The following is a 23,876-nucleotide window of genomic DNA, read 5'->3' on the forward strand; positions in this document are numbered from 1 at the left end:
CTTCCAGAGTGACCCAAGACCTGCTTCAACACCTCCAGAAATCCCAAGAACAGCTTAATGAAACTGAAGCCAGCACTGGCTTCTTACCATTTATTATACATCAGTGCAAAACTGCTAATTAAGTCACATTTGGTTACAGCACAGGAATAAACCTAGCATCCGCGATGGACATCTGACAGCCTTGTAGACAAGGAAAGAAGCTGGCTATGCAGCCAGGAGGTACACAGAAATCACACCTGCATGTGATCCAAATCCTTCATCCTTCATCCTCTTCCTCAGCCAGTAAGATGCTTGTGAGCTGCTCCTCAGAGACAGTCAGCTCCTGGCAGGCTCCCAGGGCCCGGCTGAGGTAGACGGCCAGTATATGTTTGCACTGCAAATAACAGCATGGAAAAGTTAATAGCGAGAGCAACACAGAAATGTCAGGCCAGAATGCACCTAATGAAGTTCTCAGCTCGCAGGAACACAGCTCCCTCTTGTCACACCAAACCCTGGTACAGCCTGCAGTTCCAGTTTCCCCAGGTCAGCCTTCCCAGGCTCAGGGGGGAGAGATCACCCCGCTCCCTGCTGCTCCCCAGGTTAAGGCAGACAGCTTACCAGAAAGCTCTCACTCTTCTGCAGTACAGTGAAACCAAAAGCGGGACACGTGCAGAAGTGGCAGGAACTGTAGCAGGTGTAGAGTTTGCCTGAGCTCCCGAGGACCTGAAAGAAATGCAGTAGGTGGAACTCAGGATGAGCATTCAATAGAATCTGACTCTCAGCCTGTGTGTGCCCTGATGTCCTTTCTACAGAAACTCAGAGCACGCAGCAGGAAAGCAGGGGGCACAATATAGAAGGGGCCTCAAACACTGCAGATATCCACACTGAGCTTGAAACTTCTCAGCTTTCCATACCTTCATGCACTTCCCTCCTTGCAGAAAAACACTCCTGTATGTACACCCACAGATACATACAGATCCCTGTATGTACACCCACGCTCCCACCAGATCTCAGGTCCAGTGACTTGTCTGGGGGAACAGGGTAGTGCCACAAAGCACTGAGCCCCATCCCAATCATCCAGCTTCCCTCCAGCCAGCCTCCTCCCTGTACTGGTAAACACCGGATGGTCAAAGGTGACCAAAACTCTTTGTCACCAATTCCCATGGGTGAATTCAGGGCCACTGATGACACTGGGACTGAGCAGTAAGTACTTGCACCAAGGCTTTTTCCAACCAGCTCCAGGGACTGGAGGCTGCTGTTCTGCTCCCAGAACAGCTGCAATGACTGGAATCCAGATTTGTCTGAATAAACAGAGCCCAAGTCTCCAGAGAAGAAGCCTCCCTGCTTCATCTCTGGTTTGGGAACAGCACTGCCTCCTTTTACCACATGCAGCTCCTCCACAAGGCCGGTGCTGAGGCATATTCCCTCCATACCTTAAATGCAAACATTAAACTTGACAAAGGAAAAAGCACAATTCTGCAGAGCTTTGCTCTCCTCCAGGAGGTACCAAACATTCTTACAGCCTCACATTGTGTTTGCTGTCCCTGTCCCTGCATTTCTCTGCAGCCCTGGCCTGGCGGTGTTGTCTGCAGGTTGGAGCTCTCCCCCCACAGGTGCCTTTGCCTCTTCTCCCTCATCACTCCTGGCAGATCAGGACACGAGATCCACACGATAATTTCAGGGGAAACCAGGCTTTTTTCAGAGCCTGGCCTTTACCCTGGGCCCTCCTTAGACTCCAGGCTGAGTTTGTTTCACTTGTAATAACTCCGTTTATCTCTATCTCCTTTGATTGTTTTTTCCAAGATGAAGTATTCTGATGCTGCTTTTTCTTCAGAAGTGTTTTCCTTTGAGGGGGAGGGAGGAGTCACAGACTGCCAGATTTGGGCTAAGCTCAGAGATCCCCCATTCTGATCTAGATGGCAAGAATACAGCTTCTGCCTAATAAGGCAGAAATTTAATCTTCAAAAGTGAAGAGAAAAAGGTGCTGTTTCTGCTCAGCTGTGGCCAAACCAGGCACTGAGTGGCTTCCTTAGCCCTGAGATGCTGTGAGATTTCCTCCTGTGCCCTCAACTCCATGTGCTCATTGGATGCAGAGAGAGGAAAAGCCACTTCGAGGTGTCCCTGCCTGTGTGTGGGGATGCAGGAGAGCCAGCTCTGCCCCTGTGGCAGCTGGTGCTGCCCTCACCATGCTGCCAGGCAGCACCATGCTGTGTGCCAGGACCTGCTGCTCTAATCCTCATGATGGGACAGGCTGCCATAGAGTACAAGAAAATCAATTTAAGAGACATATTTAAGAAGAAACCAGGATGTGAGCAACGGAAGTGACAGCTGGCAGCAGGGCTACAGCAGATTCTCTCTCTGCTAACTGCCTTCACTCCTGCAGATCACAGCTTTTTCAACGTAGGCAGAGCCAATGTGTGCCCTGACTGCTGCTCACCCTATAACATCCAATGTGCTCCAACAGCAGCCAGCAGTGGCCGCTCTGCAGCAGATCAGCTGTATCACTGACCTGGAACACACGGGGCTGGCTATAGCCTGTAGTATAGGCAGATGCTATACAAGCCCTTCTAGGATGATTACCAACTGCGAGGTAACAGCCTTCGAGTGCCCAGTCAGCGCCACTCTTCTATTAAGTGGCAAGAGCATTAATGCCTGGGCATTGAAAGACAAATCAATCTTCACTTGAATTAGGGTTTTTTTCTACTCCCATCTCTGTTCCTGAGGGCAAAAAGCTGCCTACACTACAAAGCGCAGTCTTAAAGCTTGTCTGAGCAGAGGTATTTTCCCCTGAAGCAGTGCCCGAGATGTGCTGTGTGATATGGAACGCAAACAGCATTTTAGTCTGTGAAGTATCAACATCTCAGATTTGGCTATGAGGACCCGGAGGAGTTTCACAACAGGACCAACCTTATGGCCACAACAAATAGAGCTCCCTGGATCCAGCTGCAAGTGAAGGCACATTCCAGTTCAACCACATCTGGGTGCAGCCGGGAGGGCAGAGCTTTCAGGGCAGTGAGATGGATGTGTGCAGTCACAGACATCTTTCCACCCCCACTGTGCTGGGCGTGCTTCTCTGCAGAGGGAGAAATGCACACAGCTGGGATCTGCACCATACACAGACAAGAGCTGAGGGCCGATGACATTACCCAGCCACCATGTGTCCCACTCAGAGCTTCGGGTTCTACAGCCCCAGCCTGCACTTCTGTCAGAGCTCCAGCTAGCGGCCCTGGGGAAGGCTCTGCTCTGTTTCTGCATCTCAGACAGATGTGCTGTGAAAGAATTGTGCAACAGGACCAGCCTCACGCCTCCAGAGAAAATAGCTTTTCAAATTCTTCTCTAAATGATCTCATCAGAGTGGCCTTAATCAGCAGGGTGAAGAGGAATGCTGCTCCAAAGCAGCACAGCACAGCTGTGGGCAGGGAGCACTTCCTGCAGGCCACAGGTCAGCCCGGGGGATGCAGGCACACACCTGGATGATGCTGGACACCCACACCAGAACCACAGTGCCTGGCTGAAGGCAGGGCCTGCCTTGCATGTTAAGAATGGCTCCGTGCAGAGCAGAACAGCCTATCAGGGCAGTATGTGGTACACCAAAACCCTCTCACCATGCTTCTCTGATCTTCTCCCCATCTCAAGAGGCTTCCTCCATCAAATTTCTTCAGATGCAGATAACTCTGTCATGATGCAGAAAAGCCAAGTGTATGTGGGCATACACGAGATGACCAGAGGCTCTAAGTGGTCCCCTTTGTCCTCCACACAAAAAAGGGGAAAGTGACTGTACATCCCCACCTGCCACGCTCTGCTTTAGCCCACAAGGCCTGACAAAGCCCTGCCAAAAGAATGTGGCCATTTTCTGCTCAGTGACATATTCAGCTGAGAAACAGTAAAAAAAGAAAAGCCATTAAGCATTCAATTAGGCAGCTGCTTCTTAGGCTTTACCAAATACCCACAGGCAAGCCCTCATTTCAGATTGAAGCCTGTGTTCTCGAATCCTGTGTGTTTATGAATCATGCCTCTTTGGAGGGGCAGATGCCCTCTCCAAGCTCCCAGGAGAGATGAGGATTCCATGCACAAAGTAAGCAATGCAAGCTCTGAACATGTGAAAAATCCTTGTTTCATTACCCAGGACCAGTTTCTCAACAAAGCCTTTCCCTACAGCTGATGAGCCTCAGCTCCACCTCCATCCTGTACAAGGATCTTTATCTTCAGGACTAATATAAGCTCTTCTGTCTACGCTGCCGTTTTATGAAGATGCTTCTGTGATCCAAAGACTTTGCTACAGTGAAATAGAATGAAAGCCACGGGCTTGGCCTTCACTGCTTCCTTCCAGGCAGCGAGGATCCTACTGCCAAGTGGAGGTCACTGGTATCTGGGACAACGAGGATTTGAGTGCAACAAGGAAAGAAACACAGTGACTGCAGATAACACTTCATTGTATACAGTTTGTCAGGAGCAAGAACTGCCTTTGCTGGGTAGGATGAAAATAATGCAGCAAAATCAGCAAATCCTGGAAAACCTCTCTCCGACCCTGATGCTCACACACTAATCAGAAACCACCTCTAGGCAGGAGCTGTACAGAAAACTGTAGTGCAACATGCTGTTCTTGTTCCAGTCTGTGGTTACTGCTCTCTGGTATCACTTGAGGAGTTTGTAAGGCACTGATATTGACTCTGATTATCTGATTAGTCCGTAGTTGTGTAAAATGTCAACTGGAAACCATCCGAAAGTGAGACTCAGGAGGAGAAAGATGGTGTGCATACCTGATACGCAGTCCTTCCACTCGGGGACACGACTCGGGTGACGGAACGTTGATCCACCAAATCCAAAGCCGGGACAGCAGATGGGCCAAATAAAAACTTCAACCTGAAAGAGGAAGTGTCTCTGCTTAGGTCACACCACTAAAGGAGCCCACCTGGCCTAGTTAAAATCCATAGGACTTAGCCCTATAGATGTCTGTAGGCAGAGGTTCTCTCTGCATCCCCAAATCCCACCAGTTACAGCTCCACTACCTGCACTACCAAACAATGTGTCCGTTTATCATTCTCAGCTTTGCTGCCTTTCACCATTGACTGCCAATCCTGGCCCACCTCTGAGACAGCCCCAGACGACAGGCTTGCTCCTAGAAGACACAGTTCATTCTTTTAAGACTGAATCTGACCATGGTTCTGAGCACCTACGTGTTTTTGGATATTCTTAAGAGAGCTTCCACAATTCCAAGCTGCTCCCAAGCAGTCCCACATCTCTGCAAAACCCAATGCAAATTTAGTTACAAGGTATTTTGAGGATTTTTGTTTACATATAACATTATAGTTCATGTGTTTCTTCTTGAGTCCTATGACCCAAGCACAGCTGTGACTGACCGCTGCACTGACAGGACATGCAGCGGTTCCTGTCCTGAGCTAAAATGAGTCAAAGTGCATCAGAGAGACAGCAGTGAGACTTGTACCTCAGCCTCTGACTGTGAGGCAGAGTAAGCCATGCAGGTGAGAAGAACATCTGACAAGCTGTACCTTTAGTCTATTGTCCAGACAGCTCTTATTGTAGTTATTGTAGGCCTGCACATGCAGCTGCTCTGAGAGCATTCCAAAGAGTTCAGGGGCAACTGAGATAATCTTTACAGTCCTTTTAGATTGGTTGCAAAGGTAACCAACAAGAGAATCAGCAGCGATGAAACGACAGTACAAAACACGAGCAGGAGAACAGGAGAAAGGAGAGGAAAGCTTCCAACTGCCAAGGAGCTGAGGCAGAGCCGTCCCAGCAGCGTGGCTGACCTATGAGGCTGAGTCAATCTCACTGATGACAAGCCAAGCAGGCAGATTTATTCCAGGAAGAGCAAAACTTCAGCCCCATTTGAAGGGCTGAGCGGCGGTGGGTGGGAGAACACTCAACGTAAGACATTCCTTAATGATTAGGTTTGGGATATAAGAGGGCTGAGTTGAGTGAGTTTCAGTAACTCAATTTGAGGGAATTCTTTTTTCATGTATATAATTTGATCGGTCTAACAGGAAATAAGGAAGGGGAATGCCCAAAGGAAACTGAAGTTCTTTAGATATCTGGAAGAGATTCAGAAATGAAATCAGAACACTTCAGATCCCTTGGTTACAGATAACTGATGGAAATTCAGCTGCCAAGAGCTCCCACCCCAATGTTACTAAACTTAACAAGGGAATTTATCTTCCTCTTTACTTTCATGACAAGAAGGAAACAAAAAGCTGAGAGCTGTCAAATGAAATCCCATGCTTCAAAGGTCACCGCGGTCCAGAAGGCCTCAGCACACACACCTTCCCAAAGGGAAACCTTTCACAACTGTTATATTAAGTAACTTCACACCCAAGGTTAGTAAGGCCTGAAGGGCTCCTGGTGATCTCCTCCCCTGGTTAACCTACAGGCGGGCAGGGACACAAAGTTAAATAGGATTTGAAAGAAAAGCTTTTCTCATTGTAGTGCTGCCTTCTCTCTACCTCTGTCACCAATTAGCGAGGACTGGAAAATGTCCTTGTGTCTGCCTGGGTCTGACACATTCATAAGATTCAATCAGTGCATGGATAATGAAGCTGACCTAAGAATTCCTCTAGAGAAGAAACCTCCCAGTGCAATCCCTGGTGACAATTCCCTGGTACTGAAGGGTTGAAAGTTGAGCTTTCCTTTTCCATCACACATATCTGTATGACTCAAACACATGAGGGGATGGCAGGAAGCTGTTGTGCTCACAGTGATAGGAACACAGAGGAGATACAGTGTTCCAGTGGCATGAATCACTGAAACACTGAATCGCTGCCACAGAAAACTCATTATGGATCTGAGGGTGGACTCAGAGCTCAGGTTAAACACTCTGGGTTTCTGCACGCTTTACTCACCCAAATCAGTGCACATCATCACAGGAAATTCAGTGATACAGAGATAGTTTCACACATGTGGAAATACCCTTGACATACCCTCATTCCTACTAGAGGCAAGAACACTCAGCAGCTCTGCACGAGAAGCACTACTAGTCAAACACAGGGAAAAAAGAGCAGTGCTGCACTGACAACAGATTATCAGCTGTCCTTTAGCAGCTTGGACAAGAAGCAAAGCAAAAGATACTCACCCCAGCAGCAGATCATCAGGGACTGCAACAAAAAGCAAACAGGGTGATTTTGTTAGCATGAGCCACTGCAAGAAACATCACCACAGGGAAGAGAAGCTCTCCCTGATCTGCCCCCAGAGGCCTCACAGAGCGCAGCCCTTCCAGCCCTGAGCCTCCCACATCCTCCTCTGAGACCAGACCCTCTTTACACCACAGCACTGTCTCTTCCCAAAGCACATGGAATAAACCCCACATCTTGCTCTGCTGCTTTAAGAAGCTGGTTAAAAATACACGCATTGTTTTCCTTGAAACCCTCTTGGCATCAGCTGAGAACTCTGTGGCATTATAACTTTAACAGTGTTGTTCTTTTCCCAGCATAGCCTTTGAGGGCCCTGCTAGTTTATAGCCCTTATTACGGCACACAGAAACATAACATTTTCACTTATTAGAACTTCTTGTGAAGATGGAAAATCGCACTTAGGAAAGCAGCCCCTTTTTAGCTTACACCCTGACCAGCCAGTCTGACGTTGCCGTTATCATCATCAGCACACAGTGTACCATCTCAGTACTCCACTATGAGGCTGGAGGACTCCTAACTCTTAAAGTCCTTTCTTCCAACAGTTCAAAAGGTTTTCTATGACTTTCACTGTTGATTTGACTGTTCCCACTTTCTTCTGGTTTTATTCTCCATAGAGGCTGCCCAGCCTCCTCCCACTGTCACATCCCAGCACTCTGCTTTGGTGCTGCAGGGAAAAGTGCTGAAGGAACACGGACTTTTTCCTTGTTTACAGAGGGCCCTATAAACTGCTTTAGAAAGTCACAAGTACATTTGGGATCTACTCTAACCTGATAGGAGCCATACAAGTACAATAAAGAGCAACTGAGGTGACCACTCTGTTTTCATACCAAGTCTTTGTCCTTTCTGCACTCCAAAGCAGTACACAGCCAGGCTTCCCTGAATGTTGATTTGGTTGGTTTTAGCACAGCTAAATCACTCCTCACACAGACACTTTCCTTAGGAAGAACCATTTTGCACTTTTACCCAGCAACAAAGATCAATCTTCTTCCAGCAGACATTACAGAACTGATTCAGTAATCCAGAACACAAGGAAGGGAACAGTTCTTAACTGGCTGCTAGAATAGACCAAGGTGTTGGCTTGTGCCTTCTTTGTGCAACATGAAAGCTGCTCTTTGCCAGGCGATGGCCCATATTGTACCCTCTACTGGTCTGATGAAACACCATCATTTTTAGGAAGATTTCCCTTTCAGTTCTGACTTTGACTCCATAAAAAGGAGCACTGTGGTAGGAATGACAAAAAAAAACAAACCATGGGAGGATGGAAATGATCATCTATCACACTACAAGCTCTGGGCAAGCAGAATTTCCCATGGTGGAAAACATCCAACTGAGTGTTATTTTTTAAAGGGGTGCTGCTCCTCATTATCTCTACTTCAGAGCCCTTTGTGTTGGTTCCAGGGTGGGACACAAAAGCTGGGAACACCCCATATGTGACAGCAATGGCCACTGCTGTGTGACAGAGAACAAAGGACACAGATAGGGCAGAGCACCAACACTGCAACATGGGGCCCTGGGCAACCTGGTTTAGTAAATGTGTATGTTTGGTGGACCTGCTAGGCAGGGGGTTGGAACTACATGATCCTTGAGGTCCCTTCCAACCCGGGTCATTCTATGATCCTGTGCTATGGCAGGTCTGACAGCACCCAGACTGCCCATCAGTGCTGGGATGGCTGTGCTGCTCTTTACGTACCGTGGGAGGTCTCCTGAAAAGCCTTCCTGATCTCTTTCAGAAGCTCTTGTGCCACCGCTGGCAAGGTGCTGTCCATGTCACAGGCACTGCCCTCGGGACTGGAAGTGAGACAGAAGAGATCAGGGAGGTGCTGGGAAACCACTGAGGTCAGGGCAGATGTTGTAAGTCAGGAATGTGACCGAGCAGCGCTTCATCTCAGCCTGACACGAGGCCAAGGAAAGGGCATCCCCAGCAGAACCCTGAGCTGTGCTCTGTGCATGTTCTCAGCACAAAGGGCTCCTCGAGGTGACAGAGGCCTTTCGGACGGGCCTCACGCATAAACACACTCCGTGGGAGGGAAGAAGGATAACGGATAGGGAGAGGCCCACGCCTGGGGCAGCCCGGCGCGGGGCCAAGCCATTCCAGGCAGAGGCGGCCTGGAGCAGTCCCGGCTGCCCCCGGGGAGCACGGGGTTGTCTGAGGGGAAGCGGGCAGATGGCGGATCCCAGGAGCCGCGCTATGGCCGCCGCAACGGAGCCATGCGGGGCGGCCTGGCCTGGTCTGGGCCTGCTTTAGGCCTGGGCCTGGTCTGGGCCTGGTTTAGGCCTACCTGCGGCCTCGTTGCCATAGGAACAAGAGCGCCCCGCTCCGGCTACGCAGCACCCCTAGTCACGTGATGAGCGCGCGCTCTTAAAGGGCCCGCTCCCATTAACGATGCTGGCCGCCGCTGTGCCGCGGGCGCTGTCCCGTTTAACCCGGCGCTGCCCCGCGGGGATCGCGCGACCCCGGCCCGCCTGGCACGGAGAGACCCGACGGCAGCGGGGCGGCAGCGGGACGGGGTCTGCCGGGCGGCGGTGGGTTCAACAGGGCGCCGGGCTCACGCTGGGATTCCTCGGAGGTGAGGCCAGGCGGGATGCGGGCGGGCCGGGCCGGGCGGCGGTCACCTCCGGCCCGCAGCTTTCTCCTTGTCTCCCAGGGACGACGAGCAGGACGGCGGGGAGGACGCCATTATTGTCCTGCTGAAGAAAGCCAAGGTGAGGCGCTGAGAGGGACGGAAATGGAGGCCAAGCGGTGTCTTCTTTTCTCCCGCCGGGTGGGCCCGGAGCCCTGCAGGGAAGGGCCGGGTAAAAAGGGTTCCGGCCGCTCTGTGCCCGCACCGTGACCGCTCTGTGCCCGCTCTGTGCCCGCAGCTCAGCGTCATGAAGGGCGAACTGAGTGAGGCCGAGCGGCTGCTGCACCGAGCGCTGCACCTGGCGCACCAGGCCGACAACAGGAGAGCCATCATCTACACGTACAGCACGGTAACGAGACGGGTTGGAGAGCGGTGGGAGCCCAGAAGCAATGCCGAGCTCCAGCGCTGTGTGTCTTTTCCAGATGGCAAACGTGGCCTTCATGCAGGGACAGCTGGACAACGTGAGTAGGGATGGCAGCTGTTGGTTTTGCTTCTGGAGGGGCTGACATGATATTGAGCCTCGGGGCTGCGGTATTGCAGAGCTGCTGAGTACAAAGCTGGGTGTTGAGCTCCAACATCCACCAGGATTCTTTCTTACTATTGAATGCCACAATCCTTGGCCGCAGGAGAACCTAGGGAAGTATTAAAGAGCCCCAGATGTGATAAGATTGTGGGCGTCCTGCAGTAAGAACCTCAGCAGCTGGCAGTAGCTCCGGGCTCTGGTTGGCCTTTCACTTCTCACCACTCTTGCTAATAACTGTGGCAGTACAGATGGCCAGAGTTTGAGGCAGGTTTCTCACAGCAGTAGAGATGGTTTATCATCATCATCATCCTCCAATGTCCTCTTCAACATTCTCATTTCAGGCAGAAAAGCTCTACAAAGCAACGATGAGCTACTTGCTTGCAGGAGACACGAAGGAGGTGGGTTCTTTTGGTGAAGGTTTTCAACCAGGAGTATGAAGTGAGGTGCTCAATCCCTCGCTCTGTTTGTTGTGATGCTCTGCCTCCTACCGGTCCCTGGCAGCACTAGCTGTGAGCCTGCCAGCTTTAAAGGGATTTCTTTAGTGGAAAACTGCTCTGGAAACAACAGGATGAGCACATTGAAAGTCTAAACTTGTTCTCTGGCAAAGTAATGGATCTACGGGGAAGATGCAAAAGGAGTAACAGTTGCGTTGTGTGTCCTGGCAGGATGACAATGCAATCCTTGAGATGTCCCTCAAGCTGGCCAGTATCTATGCTGCTCAGAAACAGTGAGTTCTCTGCTAAAGGCATGTTTTGCTTTAATCTCAGCTACACGGTGGTAATGGTGGCCAAGCAGAGGCTCGTGCCTCTAAGAACAGAGTGTCTGTGGAAGCTTTGATGTGATAAGATCCCATCAGTGTATGAAAGTTCTCACTGGCATGAGGTTGCATCGTGCAGCACAGTGATTGCTATAAGGACCCGCCCAGCTTAGGGCAGGAGTAGCTGTAGAGGCCACACTAAACAAGACATGCTTTTGAATGCAGTTGGTGTTTGGTAATTTGTAGTTTCTTTTCTTCACAAAAGAGAGCATTGATGTGGGCAGCCTCTGTTGGCCTTATTATTTTATTTCTTTTTGATGGGGCTCCTTCCTCCCTCTTGGTTCCCTTTGCACATGGGTCAGAAGGGCATAGAACATAATCGAGGAGCAAGCATTGAAGGCAAGAATGGTCTGGTGGAAGAGTAAGGGATAAGGAAGGTATTCACATCCATCCCTCTAGGGATGGAAGAAGCCTTGCACTGCTGACTTGTACATTGCAGGCATAAATTAGCCCTGGCTGGCTTTGAGTTCTGCATCCTGACCTTAGAGGAGAAGATCGCCAAGCAAAAGGACTTGCCTGAGGATGTCTTGTCAGGTGAGAGTACCTCATCTGCCAAAGGCTTCTTTCTTGTTTGTTTTCCGTTTCTCTGTCCTTGCTTAAGCACCACCTTTATGCCAGTCCCTTGTCTTCATACTGCTTGGTTTTCCAGCTCTCACAGGATGTGAACTCATGTTTCATATTGCTGTGTTCATTTCCACTCCCTTCTATTTGCAGCTGAAGAAAAAGCCAACACTCGTCTCTTGCTGGGGATGAGCCTGGACTCCTACGCTCGCTATTTGCAAGACATCAACCAGCTCCCAGTGGCCCAGAAAATGTATGAGAAGGCTCTGCAGATATCAAGTGACGTTCAGGGAGAGACTCATCCACAGGTAATGTGTACAATGGGAGTTAGACTAGTAAGTAAAGAAAGGCATAACAGTTATGAGGGATCAAACAGGGGAAGGCAGTAGCCTTAAGAGCAGTTTTGCTGGCATTGAATGTAGACAGTACTGTTTTCCTGACAGTAACAGTGAGCATTTATCATGTTAATATACAGGTAAGGCACTTCCTTACTAAAAGCTCCACTATGAAACACTTTCATTAGTGTAATATATGAGTGGGGTGCTGCTGTTGGCTCAAAGTTCTACTCGAGTTCTGCTCTGAGGATTCCTTTTCTGTCCTGCTGCAGACTGTGGTCCTCATGAATGACTTGGCAACTGTATTGGATGCTCAAGGACACTATGATGAGGCATACTCTCGTGTGAAGAGGGCAGCTGAACTGGCAAAGGTGACACAACACCCTGAGGAACACATGGTGCTGAATAACCTGGCAGCAATTCTGATGCACAAAAGTAAGTAAATGAATGTCCAGCCAGTGTCTGTCAATTTTGTGCATTCCTGTTTTTAGCTTAATTAGTGGGCCTGCTGACTTGGGGTAGGCAACCCGTGTTGCATTCAAACCAGTCAGCTGCTGAAAGGTCTGGTCCAAGGTGAACCAGAATGTCACCCAGAGGGCCCTTGTTTGCCTTGTCCTGTACGCACAGTAGCTGTTTGAAAAAGGACAGTTTCAGTGAGACTTTGGTGCTGAAGCAGCACCTTGTGACACATCATTATAGTTGCTATCTGGCTTTCATAGTTGGTGGCATATACTGAATGTTTTCCAAATCCCCCTGGTTCTCTAAGTGTTCCAGGTAAGTCCTTTGCTTGCCCCTGCATGTGGGTGATGTAGCTGGTTATAGACGTACCACTTCTTCCTACAGAAGACTATCTGCAAGCAAAACAAGTGTATAAAGAAGCTCTGAAACAGGCAGAACAGAAGGGAGATGCTGATTCTGTCCGGCACATTCAGGAAGAATTAGCTGAACTGGCCAAGAGGAGAAAAGGCTCCAAGTGAGTTTGGCCAAAGAGTCCAACAGCAGCAATGGTGGGTGAATACAAGCAGTCTGGGACTAGTTTGGTACAATTCTCCAGAGGAGCAGCAACTTGGAACTTAAGGACGGCTTAATAAGAAGGGCTGTTATTGCCTAACTGTTAAGCCCAAAATAAAGTTCTGAAATCTTAACAGTATTTGAATTTGTGGTGTAATTATGGGTATAGTGATCTTAACTGCCAGCAAATGCAGTTAGTCAAAGAGCAGTCATTTGCTATTCCTGACTTCACAGTATTCAGTTTCAAAACACGTCTGTCCTAAAGCTGTGTTGTGAAGAACAGAACAGCCTGCCATGAGGTAGCACTGGCTTAAATTTCAGACTGAGGAAGGAGGATCCAAGCTAAGGCAGGATTTCTCACTCTTCACATTGCAGCCAGCACAGCAGGGTGTACTTACCAGTGCTACAGTTCTCTGTGTATTGCCTTCAGTAGAACACTTCCACCACGTACCTACATCATGACAGAGCTGCAGCCTCCTCATGTTATTTTCAGACAGACTGCCTGAAGATCAAATGTGTGTCTTCAAAACATTTAGCATACAAAGATGGAGCCTGCCTTCTCAGAGGAATAAGACTGTATTTCTAAACCAGAGCTGCTACCAGAAATAAAAGCTTCTGCCTACTTCACACCACCCAGAGCACATTAAATGCCATTTTTTCCTTTGCTAGGACATAATCTGTTGGTGCTAGAATGCTAGGGCTTCCCACTGGAAAGGATGGTATGTGACAAGCATCAGGCTTATAAATCACATGCCATCATAGGGATTCAGTATGAACAGCCTGCTTAATCAACAGCATTTCTCAGTTTTTCCCTGTAGGGAAGCCTAAGGTGAAAGGCAAAGGAGAATTAAACAAGGAGTCAGCAAACTGTTGTTTATCTAGGGGTGCAAACTACATGTTGCTGTCACTGATCATTTCAACTGCTCAGCTGTAGGAACTACAGATGTGCAATACAACTCTTAGTGTTAATCACATCATTACTAATTTACTTACAGTAGCATTAGTAGTGGCTCCAGCTCTTTGTAAATGTAAGCTAAGAGGCAGCACATGAGTTGGTGTTCACTGAAGCCAGGAATTCACTGTCACATATACAGCACTGCTGTCAGCATGCTAGGAAATAAGAAATGGAGATGTTACAGGCACACTTTCACCAACGAAGAGGCTCTAATACATTAGAGCCAATTTTTCTTTACTATCTGGATTTTGTTTTTAGGCACCAGCAGTGCCAGCTGGGAACCCTGCAGCATCCCCTAAGGGAAATGTTTTTGCCAGTTCTCATGAGCACAACTTGATGCTGCAAAACAAGAGGGAGACAGGAAAAATCAAACTGCGAACTGATCCCCTTTATTGATTGGTCTGAAGCCAGAAGTCACTGTCTGCTAGAGACACTGCATGGGAAATAAAGCCTGGAGAAACGAAGCATGGGTTTTTCAAGTCTTAAATGGTTTCAGATCAGAACGATGAGGTTAAGAGAAGATGACAGCATTGCAAAAGCGCTGACCAGAAACAAGCTAAAAATTCATAGCAGACCGCAGTTTGTAAACGTGATTTATAAACACCTCCCTGTTTGAAGCAGGTGAGATGTAATTCTGACCACCGGAATTCTGTTCAACTCTAACTTTGGCTCTGGAGAGCTCTGTACACTGGAGAAGTTAGAACTTGGGTAACAAACAAAAGCAGCAGCAGCAGTTTATGTGCAAACACCATTCATGTTGAATCTTAGGACTTTCCTATTGTGGCTATCATCACAACAAGAGTTGTGATGAACGTGCTGTTCTTACCATACAGTTAGCAGCAAAGACTTTTGTCTGTTTGTGCCTCTTTTGTGTTGCATTTGTTACACTAAGAAAATGAAAACAATTGATTTTAGAATGAAACTTCACTCTCTGTTCCAATCTAAAAGCTCCAAAATAGGCAGACGAAGGGTGTTAGAGAGCACGTGTTGCTGGGGGAACAAAAAGGGTCTAAGACCAGGATGGAGAAATCAGTGCTTTAAGCCAGAAGGGCGCTGCCAGCTGCTCTGTGCCCATGCAGTGTTTAAATTAAAAAACAGAAGCAAAGCAATTCTGTATTTACAACGCACAGTCAAGTTTTCCCTTCTCATTTCTCTTCCCTACACTTAGGGCAAAAAGGCTTTCCTCTATAAAACAGTTTGCTTGAGTAGATTTGCTATTGGTAGCAATTCTGTCTTGGTTTTTAACTGGACCGTTGAGCTGTACGTCTTATGGAAAGCCTGCACACAGGCTGAAGGTTACACAGATACATGATACCTTCCATAAAACACATCACAGATACAGGGTTAAATTTAAAATGTTTTGACTGGAAAGTAACTTTAAGCAAAGACTGCTCTGTGAGGTGCAAAAGCAGTTTGGAATCTGCCAGGCCATCCAACCCCCCCAGCTCAGTGCTACCTGTAAACCAGTCCTTCTACCCCAGAGATTTAAATCCATTTTCCTGAGGTTAACGCAGCAGAACAGAAGATGCTCCTGAAGATGGATGCCAGAAGACTCTGTAACATCAGACCCAGATGCACACACACAGGAGCTACAAGCAGACCAGAGCAGGCAGCGATAGATGAATAATGACTCTCCCAGTACCACATACATAATTAAGAGAATAAATTCACCCTAATATGTATTGCACACTTCAGGAGTTACGCCAAGCGGTTGTAAGGACTTCCACCAAAAGTTTCCTTATAAAGTTAGGAACTGGGATTTGAACACAGGCTTCAAAATTATTATTACATAAAGATTTTAGAATCAGACTGAAGGAAGGTAAGAATCACAGTACCTATTTCAAACTGGTCGTAACAGAAGCCAAGTAGCTGACTCGTGTTGCTCAATTATTCTATAAAAGCATTTTGTTTTTATTTCAACTTGGGATGTCGAGTTTATCCTTCTTGAAGGACTTATCAATCCACCCAGAGCCTCTGTCCAGGAAAACCATTCACTGTGGTTAAACACGACAGTAAGATTTAGTAGCCTATTTCAACTGCATACAATGCAGAAACACAGAACACTAAGGTTGGCTTTGGGGGCACAGTTGAAATTCCCAGTGTGCATAACAGTGAGGTACAGCCTCCAGAAGCTGCTCTTCTTGTTGGTTTGTTTTTTTTTTATCCTTTTTAAAATTAACCATAACATACCCATGCAATAATATTTCTGCAGTGTTGCTAAATAAAATCAACTGCACCAAAAATGTACAATGTGGCAGAATTCAAAATTCAAAAGAAATATATCATCTTATTCCAGCGAGCTGGGCTATGTTCATGTACAGAGTTCAGTACGGGGTCAGTCTTAAGAAAAGAAAAAAGAAATCAACATCTTCACAAGAGCTTGAACACCACTGAGAAAGTGTGCCTAGGGGAGAAAAGAGAAAAGCACAACGCCTGCAAGAAGTGGCACAGCATTAAACGGGCAACGATGCTAGGCTGGCTGGGAGGTTTGGGTCTGGTTAAGGGTAGGCTGGGAGGGAGGCCACGGTTATGAGGAGTACACTGAGAAAATGCTTTAAAAAAAAAATTACAAAATGACCCCCAAAGTTTAGGCAATGATTTGAACATAAGTACACCAGATACTATAGCAAGGGAAAAAACACTGCAAAAAGTACTCTCTATTTACAGAAGAATGATTTAAAGACATTATGGTTTTCTTTACAAATAGATGTAGAACAGGAATAGTCCACATTTTTAAAAACTTTGTACATATTTATCTTTAGTAAGTCAACCTTCTTGATCACAATCCTCCAACACACAGCCTGTGCGGAAGGCATTTAACAGACTCTCCATTAATTCTTCATTGTGTGGCCCTCGCTCTCTTGGAAAGTCTCTCTGGGCACAAGTCAAAAATAAAATCTTTTGTTTTGACCCGCAAATTAAAAAAAAAACAACCCAAAATATCTGCATAGTTCAGTCATCACTGTCAGACAGAGTCTCATATTGTGCTGAAAGCAGTGGTGCTGGCTCTCGTTCCCATATCCTGTTCTGTTGGTGAGTGGTTGCTTGGCTCATGGACGGTGGGGCGCACGCGATGGATGTTGGCGGCGTACTGCTGAGCATCCGCATTGTCAGTGGGTTGTAAGGAAACTGTGTTGAACCTGGATGAGAGAGTATCTGCAAGTCAAACATGTGCCATTCTGAGAAGTTATCAGAGAGCTGCATATTCAGAGATAGTATGGCTTTGGTCGTGATGACTATGAGAAAACAATCAGTTTCAGACAATGAGTGCGATCTTTAGATGAATGCACCAGTGCTGTATGTCTGCATCTGGCTGTTCCACAATTAACACATCTAGTTCATCAAGCTGAAAGAAAAGCTGCATTTCTCACCTGTTGATGAAGGCCTGTCTTCCCAGGCCCACACCGGGGTCTGTCTGTGGTAGTCCCCTTCTGAATGTACAGATGAGACAGAAGAAGGTCTTTCTGATCCTAGATATCCCTGTCCAGGAATCGGAGACTTTGACTTCCTACTATTTGATTTGCCGATTAACTTCTGCTTGCTGACTGCTCCTCCTGGAAATAGAAGGGACAGGTTTTCAAAAAGCACTACACTGCATTTTAGCCTCTGTATTTGTTCCTATAAATTATCACTTAGCACCAAACAGGAGTTGATGCCTCCAGTCACTAAAAACACTGCTGCTAGATATGTTTTACATTATTTTAAGATCATTGAATTTTTGGGAGCTGAAACGCCTCACCTGAATTTGGTGATGGATTGGCTTCTTCCCTTCGTGTCTCATTGCTTGCTGATACCACAGCACTGGAATTGCCAGGTGCTACTGCAATGGATTGTGACATTACAACTCCATGATCCTCACTCTTGTCATCAAAGTTTCCCATCAATGCTTTCCTAATAATGTCTTCTAGACCCAGATTACTGGCAGGATCTGCAAAGGAATGACCCCTAGAGCTGACTGCACCTGGGAGATAAAAAACATACGTGGAAAGGTGGGAGGGGAGGCAAAAAAAATATATCTCAGAAATTACAAAGGGATGAGGAAGATGACTTTAGAGAGAGGCAGAAAGTTAGGAGAAAAAAAAGATTTATTTTTTGGAATGCAAAACAGCTTGCTCCAAAGTAGCTCACAATGACTGCAAATTATATGTGCCAGCAAACACCAAATATCCACAATAGAGTACATTAAACATTAATGAAAAAAAAAACCAAACAAGCAAATGAAGCTGAACATGCTGATTGTAAAAACAGTTTAGGTCAAAATCTGCAACTACTCATCAGCTGTAAAAGAAGAGACAAGAACACTCCTCACATTAATGATCCGTGCTAACTCATCTTATGAAGTATGACTTGTGGCAAGCATTTATTCCAAAAGCCTGTCTTTCCATCTAATTTGATGGCAATCAGTACCTTCACCACTTGAATGATAGAATTGCTGTGTGAGAAGGGAAAGTCGCTGGCCAAAATCACTTACATGCAATCTGCAGTTCAACTCAGACTCAGATTTACCAGTTCTTATCTCCCATATTTCCATTCAGTTCTCTTTCACTGATCACTTTATCACCATAACACATGGTTTACATTCAATGTTTTTGTGACAGGAAGTTGGGGATTTTAATTTATTTTATTTTCCATAGGAAAAAACAAACAAACCCCAAATCTATGTATTTAATGGAATCATGGAATTACTCAGGTCGGATAAGACCTCAAAGATCATCAAGTCCAACCACAGCCTAACCATAGTACCCTAACTCTAACAACCCTCTGCTACATCATCTCTCTGAGCACCGCATCTAAATGGTTTTTAAACACATCCAGGGAGGGTGACTCAACCTCCTCCCTGGGGAGCCTATTCCAGTGTTTAACTACCCTTTCTGTAAAGAAGTGTTTCACATATCCTGGTTTATAAACTACACTTCATTTGATGAACTAAGCTCAAGTTCTGTTGAGCCACCTTGTATGTAAATTCTGTTTAAGTTAGATGCTAACCAATTTCATGGCTTCCTCTCTGTAAGATTTGCAGGCAACACAAAACGAAAACATTACGTTCTCAATTTAAATATTTTCTGAGATCTTCAATAGGTTTCTGCTCCTTCCTATAACACAGGAAACTTTTTTTTTTTCACATGGGATATTACTTCCCAAGTTTTATTTCATCTTCTCACTTCCTGCATTCCTCAAAGCAGATACATTCAATATATTGCATTAGTTTACCTTTTCCGAAACATAAATAGTTTTCTTTTCTGAAAAGCTCACCTGAGGTAGTGACTGCTGGCAAATTGAATATTTCAGTCCCTGGCTGAGCAGTTGCTGCAATTGAAATACAACATTTAAATGAGTTTTCCAGTATATATTTATGTTCATTCACGTTATTTGAAACATACTGATGTTAGAACATCCGTGGACAGCAGTCATACAACTTTCCAGTTGGAAACATTCAGTAAAAATGCAAGTTCTGCATACCCATGTCAGAGTCGCCTCCACCAGATGAGTTCAGCTTTCGAAATATCTCTTGTTTCTTGGATTTTACCATGGGTGAAGTGTTCTCAAGTTTGGTGAAAAACGAAGGCAGGTAGCTTATACCGCCCGGAGAGCGAGAGTCAGTCCTGTCAACATCAAGTGCCAAAGAAATATTCTTACCATCATACACTTAACTTCTTTCCAAAAGCAGTCACAAGTAGAAACTTCCAATATTCACATGCTTTAAGATCTCATTTAGGATCTCAGTTCTACACATACCTCTGTTCAGTAGGCTCAGCTCTTTGGGAAAGCAATAGAACATTTTCCTGTTTCTCATGTACAACGGGGACCTGAGGGGGTGAGATTGGCTCATAGGGCTCTGAGGAAACATGACTCCTCTCCGGAGATTTTCCAGGTCTACATTTAGAATTCAGAGATGGATAAGTAATCTTAATGCATGTAGTACAGCAGTTAACACACGTAAGTGCATTTTGACTGTTAAGTAACTATTTATGTGTAGTCATATGTGTTACATACTTCAGTATACTTGATCACAAAAATATGACACTGAATTCTCTATAATTATTCCAGTAAGTTCCAAGTGATTAAACATCTTCACTTCTCTAAAGATTGGAAAACAAGCATTGTTAGAGAAGGGAAAATGTTTACAAGTGTTATTATGGAACCAAACAACTATCAAAAACATTGCAAGACCGAAGGTTACTTCTATTTCTGATATTCTGATCTACACAAGGATTACCACACAAGGTTTTGTATTTACCATATTTGAGAATTAAATTTGCAGTTAAATCAAGTACACACATTACCTTCCCCGGGACTTGTCAGATAGATTCTCAGGTGACACTCTGGCACCTGGCCGCTGATGGTGGACAGGCTGTGACTGTGACTCAGGGCTGTAGCGATTTGATGTTTTTGCTCTGGTAGAAACAGGTGTTGGAGCAGGGGTAGAGTTCTGGAATGTAGTGGTGGGAGGCTGCAAAGAGGCCTGAGAAGCTGCCTGGTTCCGAGCAAAGTCTTGTGTAATAATTTGCTGATTGCGTCCAAGAAAAACAGAGAGAGAATTTAGTCAGACATTGGTTACAGCACAGTATTCAAAATCTGTGAACAAGACAAGTATGAGACTAACTGCAACACATGAAACAACTGTAAGTTCAGATACACTATTGTCTAGTATTCCCTATACCAATTCTATAATTACTAGTTTTTATTAATGTTCCAAGATGTATGTTTTCATAACTGAAATATAACTTTTCATATCTGCAAATAAACCTACACAGATGTGATCAGCAAGGGTGATAAGTCGGTGTGTCCTGGGCACGTGTGCCATCCCTTCTGCCTGGGAGGAAGGAGGTGGAGGTTGCTGGGGTGAAGGAGGAGGCTCCTGTTGTGCCCTGTAACGGTGAATCGTCCCCTCATACTGCCTGTTTGGGTCGCCTGGTTGAAGAGGAAAAGGGCAGTCTTAAAGGTCAGTATTACTAAGTTTCAGGGTTTCATAGTTCTTAATTCTCTTGAGTTAAAAACTGACATATTTTAACTATGTTTTGAGTTCATGATAAAGATAAGGAAGATAATTGTCAGCACGTTTGTATAAGCAGATAAAACTTACTCTCTGCCTGGCTTGGTTTAGGTGTCTCCTGTTGATAGGGTTGTAGCTTTTCTTGAGTTGGTATCGGTGAATTTGCAGGACTGATCACCTCAATGGCATCTCCAGGAGCTTCATACCGGTGAGAAGATACTGATTATCAAGCAGAGGTTATGGAATAAGGTGTAAATATTACAGATTTTTGTTATCTATAATGTAGCAAAAGTAATGCTTCCATCAAAATGACACCAGTAAAATGGAAGTCAAAATACTGTCTCTTTTCCTAATTGCAGTGAAACACAAATTTCCACAACAGAACATTCTAACAGAAACTTGGTTATTTTACATCTCTTGACTTCTGATAAGGTTATTTCTAATACCCCGCACTTCACGATGCAGCATGGAATCCGAAGAAAGCTATCAGCTACAATTTTGCAAGAATCTTCAATCACTACATGCAAAAATTGTATTTGCCTATCAGGCACATGATCTGTGCAAAGCTGAATATTTTATCATTAAACACCAGAATCACTTCACATCTTATCTCCCTACAAGGCTAAGACAGTAAAGAAGTAGATAGTTACTAAGATACGTACAACTACTGGAAGAATCTGAACTTTGAGAGCCCCTATCTCGTGCATCCTTGTCTGAAGCAATCTGTCGAGTGATGATCACATCTATGAAGTTAGCAGCAGTAATTGTGGTCTTTCCTCGAGTTCTCAGCTCTTCCTCGTACCTGGATTTAGGAGGAGGTCCTTTCTCTTTACCAGCCTCTGAATAGACTACTGTTGAAGACTGTCCCTGGGATTTGCCACCAGAAAAATTTGCAGACGTATAGGGGCACTGGACAGCCCTCTTTTCTACCTCCAGTGTTTTCTGTTCCATCTGCTGCTGCTCAGTAACCACAGCTGATCTGCGTCCCACATTCTCTTCTATTCTGGTTCCTTCATGCTTGGCATCTTTTGCTTTGGCGACTTCCATCTGCGGAGCAGAGGCTGCAGCATCTACTAGTGCAGCGAGGGCATCAGCAGCAGTATTGTAGCGGGAAGCAGGTAAACCTTGAGTTATGGAGGGAGCTCCAGGGGTGAGCTGCCTGTTGGCAAACATTGAATATTCCAAATTATATCACATTGAATATTTTGAACTATATCACACAAAAAAGGACCAGAGTCATTTCATGAAGGAAACAAAAGTAAAGCTTTTGTGACACTAATCTCTATCCAAACTGAACTGAGAGAAAATATAATAAATTTAAGAGCCATAAGACAGCAGCACATCCTAGTCTCTTGGAATCTTCCTCAGACTACATGAACCTTTTAATAAGCTCAAATCTTATAACAAACATCCCTGGAAGAGTAACTTAAGAAGCATACATGATACGAAGCTGAGCAGCAGGATCCAAAGGTGTGATTACACTTGTCCCATTGGTTCCTTGAAAAATACTAGGCCTTTGCTGCAGTATGTTTTCCTGGCTTCTAACTGAAGGAGATGGGGACCGAACATATCCATGACTTCCAGGTCTGCCAGGCTGCTCTGTTCCTGCAGAACATATAGAAGAGAAGGAAAAACAATATATAAGTATGCATAACTCTTAGAACAATACAGAACTACATATCAATGTTTTCTCCTCAACATTCTTTCCCAACTGTCACCACTACTGTAGATATAATAAACTGAAGTTCGTTATTAAGGTTTTAAATAGCAGCAATTTGAATGCAAGTAGGAATAGGCATGGCTGAGATTAACACCTTTCTCTGGGTTCTTCATCACTGTGACAGAAAGATGAAGCAGCCTGGTACTTGCTGAAGTTTTAAATACAATCAGAACTGCAAGATGTTAGAAATCACCATTCAGTTTAAAGCCAAACGATACTGAGCAATTGTGTTGTTAACAACTGCATATTGTTTACAGTTGATATAGAAAATAAGCAGTAACAGTCTACAAGAAGACTGATCCAAATGCAGCAATGCACACTCACCTGGCCGAAGATAAAGTTCAGCAGGGACTGAAGTTATTCTCTCCCTTTCTCGCTCCCGTTCTCTTTCCCGCTCTCGTTCTCGTTCCCTCTCCCTTTCCCGCTCCTTCTCCCTCTCTCTTTCCCGTTCCCTTTCAGCACTTGCAGCTGCAGAAGCTGCCAGGTGTGTAGGGTGTCCTGGAACATCCACAAGATAAGAAGTAGCAAAAACAAATACTCAAGATAAGTTTAATGTAAACACTATCCGATACATTCCACCTACTTGCAACAAGTTTCCCAAATCCATATTCTTTCCAGTCAAGTCTAACTGCTTATTTAGGAAAGCAAAAGCTTAACACACAGAGCCAGTGGAAAGCTGAACAGCTTTTTACTCAAGGGTTTTCTCTATAGTTAGAAACTAGATCGATTAGAGACCCAAGTTCCACCCTTTAACACACCATTTGTGTTAGTGAACATGAAGTCAATTTTTAACAGCTTATACCTGGTGACAGAGAAGCAGGATTGTAAGGCCTAGGGGGGAATGTAAGCTGAGTACCAGGGATGTAAGTGATTCTCTCCATGGGTGGTGTGCTTGTTCCTCCAGGATGAGGCACTAAGATAGTGGGAGCCATATTGTTCAGGTCAATAATTCCTGTCAGGAGATAACACACATAAAGACTTTTCAATGACAGATCAAAGGCTCACATGTTGCATACACTGTTCATTGATAACACCCTTTTCCAGACTTCTTATATTAAAAAAATAAAACAAAACATTAAAAGGCACAGGACACACTGGAACTCCAGTATAACTTCTACTATAAAAAACACTTATCCCTTCTTTTCCAACCAATTAAATCGCTGCAAGAGCTGGTATCTTATCCCCAAGATAATTAATTATCTTACTGGACTAACT

General features: G+C 45.5%; 3 protein-coding genes across 7 annotated transcripts in view; 1 reads left to right on the top strand and 2 right to left on the bottom strand.

Moving 5' to 3' along the window:
* Positions 1 to 58: 58 nt before the first annotated feature.
* ZSWIM7 (zinc finger SWIM-type containing 7) lies at positions 59 to 9,872 on the bottom strand. 2 transcript variants are annotated; one of them, XM_015880437.2, is made up of 6 exons: positions 9,404 to 9,872; positions 8,815 to 8,912; positions 7,067 to 7,088; positions 4,740 to 4,842; positions 598 to 702; positions 59 to 373 (listed from the first exon to the last, which is right to left on the bottom strand). In XM_015880437.2, the coding sequence occupies exons 2-6, from the start codon at positions 8,888 to 8,890 to the stop codon at positions 257 to 259; spliced, it is 423 nt and encodes a 140-aa protein (XP_015735923.1). In that variant the 5' UTR covers positions 8,891 to 8,912; positions 9,404 to 9,872; the 3' UTR covers positions 59 to 256. The 2 variants fall into 2 exon arrangements, with proteins under 2 accessions (XP_015735923.1, XP_032304321.1); XM_032448430.1 differs by lacking the exon at positions 9,404 to 9,872 and having other exon boundaries at positions 8,815 to 9,370.
* TTC19 (tetratricopeptide repeat domain 19) lies at positions 9,483 to 13,131 on the top strand. The gene is made up of 10 exons (XM_015880427.2): positions 9,483 to 9,691; positions 9,751 to 9,827; positions 9,984 to 10,094; positions 10,168 to 10,206; positions 10,610 to 10,666; positions 10,934 to 10,995; positions 11,525 to 11,619; positions 11,800 to 11,954; positions 12,254 to 12,416; positions 12,825 to 13,131. The coding sequence occupies exons 1-10, from the start codon at positions 9,508 to 9,510 to the stop codon at positions 12,956 to 12,958; spliced, it is 1,077 nt and encodes a 358-aa protein (XP_015735913.1). The 5' UTR covers positions 9,483 to 9,507; the 3' UTR covers positions 12,959 to 13,131.
* A 1,186-nt stretch (positions 13,132 to 14,317) lies between these two features.
* Positions 14,318 to 23,876, bottom strand: part of NCOR1 (nuclear receptor corepressor 1) — a 57,092-nt gene continuing 47,533 nt past the window's right edge. For 2 of the 4 annotated variants that reach the window (XM_015880409.2, XM_015880413.2), the window contains 13 exons: positions 23,464 to 23,613; positions 22,986 to 23,159; positions 22,381 to 22,546; positions 21,604 to 22,100; positions 21,032 to 21,160; positions 20,699 to 20,859; positions 20,232 to 20,455; positions 19,684 to 19,821; positions 19,408 to 19,550; positions 19,201 to 19,254; positions 17,687 to 17,908; positions 17,319 to 17,501; positions 14,318 to 17,087 (listed from right to left, as the gene is read on the bottom strand). In XM_015880409.2, the coding sequence (XP_015735895.1) occupies positions 16,900 to 17,087; positions 17,319 to 17,501; positions 17,687 to 17,908; positions 19,201 to 19,254; positions 19,408 to 19,550; positions 19,684 to 19,821; positions 20,232 to 20,455; positions 20,699 to 20,859; positions 21,032 to 21,160; positions 21,604 to 22,100; positions 22,381 to 22,546; positions 22,986 to 23,159; positions 23,464 to 23,613 (2,429 nt within the window). In that variant the 3' untranslated portion in view covers positions 14,318 to 16,899. The remainder of the gene's footprint in view (positions 17,088 to 17,318; positions 17,502 to 17,686; positions 17,909 to 19,200; positions 19,255 to 19,407; positions 19,551 to 19,683; positions 19,822 to 20,231; positions 20,456 to 20,698; positions 20,860 to 21,031; positions 21,161 to 21,603; positions 22,101 to 22,380; positions 22,547 to 22,985; positions 23,160 to 23,463; positions 23,614 to 23,876) is intronic. The other 2 variants (XM_015880410.2, XM_015880411.2) reach the window with 2 other exon arrangements.

The sequence above is a fragment of the Coturnix japonica genome, chromosome 19 (assembly GCF_001577835.2).
Source record: "Coturnix japonica isolate 7356 chromosome 19, Coturnix japonica 2.1, whole genome shotgun sequence".
Classification (NCBI taxonomy): domain Eukaryota; kingdom Metazoa; phylum Chordata; class Aves; order Galliformes; family Phasianidae; genus Coturnix; species Coturnix japonica.